At 29.6% G+C, this 1,023-nt stretch overlaps 1 protein-coding gene across 2 annotated transcripts in view; it reads right to left on the bottom strand.

Moving 5' to 3' along the window:
• GALK2 (galactokinase 2) overlaps positions 1-1,023 on the bottom strand; it is a 143,901-nt gene that overhangs the window by 125,390 nt on the left and 17,488 nt on the right. For both annotated transcript variants that reach the window (XM_019664627.1, XM_019664636.1), the window contains exon 2: positions 786-874. In XM_019664627.1, coding sequence (XP_019520172.1) covers positions 786-874 — 89 coding nt within the window. The remainder of the gene's footprint in view (positions 1-785; positions 875-1,023) is intronic.

Here is a 1,023-nt window from a genome sequence, read left to right as displayed (position 1 = left end):
TATTTGCTTCAAAATAAAAAAAGGTCACCTGAGTTGGTAATAATCGAAGCTGGATGTTGGGTACATGGGAGTTCATTATATTCGGTTGTCGGAAAAGTCATGACACATTTTTGCAACGAAAAACATAAAAAAAATATGTATGACTTTTCTGACAACCCAATATTAATTATTCCAACTACGTTTTTGTATGTTTACATTTTCCATTATAAAAGGTTTTCTTTTTTTAATTATTATTTTTTATTGTGAAATACACATTTTTTAGAATTAGTTTCAGCTGTACAACAGTGCAATAGTTATACTTTTAAAGGTTTTCTTTTTAATCATCCTTTGACTCCTGGATTTTTCTCAGTTCCCCATCCCATTTTCTCTTGATAAAACCTACTAATTCCTCAAGTCACCACACTGTTAAAAGTGAGGAATTTAAGGGTTTCCCAGTATTCTTTTTATCCAGTGAGTAAATGTGAAACCATCAAAATTACTCACCACAGTCTAAAATTTAAACTGCAGCACAGAAAAATATGTTCATCTCTCATGAAACAATATTAATAACTGGGTTCCAACAAATTTATAAATTTTTTAAACAGACAAAATTAACATTAATAACATGGATTGGGAAAAATGAAAGTATAGTGTTCCTTATACAAAAGTTTATCTTGCTATAATAGATATATGTGAAATATTCTATTTTTCGGTTCTCCTGGGAAATATTAAGAAAATAATGTATTAACAAAAATTTTGATATTACCAAAAGAGGAAAAAATTAAGAGAAGGGACTTTTGAAATACCTATTATGTTGACCCTTCCTGGTGCTCGAACATAAAACCTGGGAATGGATCCAAACTTAGACTTAAACATCTCCTTTAGCTTCAGCAATCTGAAAACAGGAGTAGAATAGGTCAGAATATCCATACAATAGAAAAATCCATAAGATACACACACTCAAACATATTTCATATACCAACCACCATTAATCATCCCTAAAAAATAAAAAAGCAAAATCTTTTACTGACATACTTCCTTAAA

This window comes from Hipposideros armiger, unplaced genomic scaffold (assembly GCF_001890085.2).
Source record: "Hipposideros armiger isolate ML-2016 unplaced genomic scaffold, ASM189008v1 scaffold_12, whole genome shotgun sequence".
NCBI lineage: Eukaryota > Metazoa > Chordata > Mammalia > Chiroptera > Hipposideridae > Hipposideros > Hipposideros armiger.
Note: the sequence above shows the minus strand (reverse complement) of the source record. Positions and strands in the feature narration are given on the sequence as shown.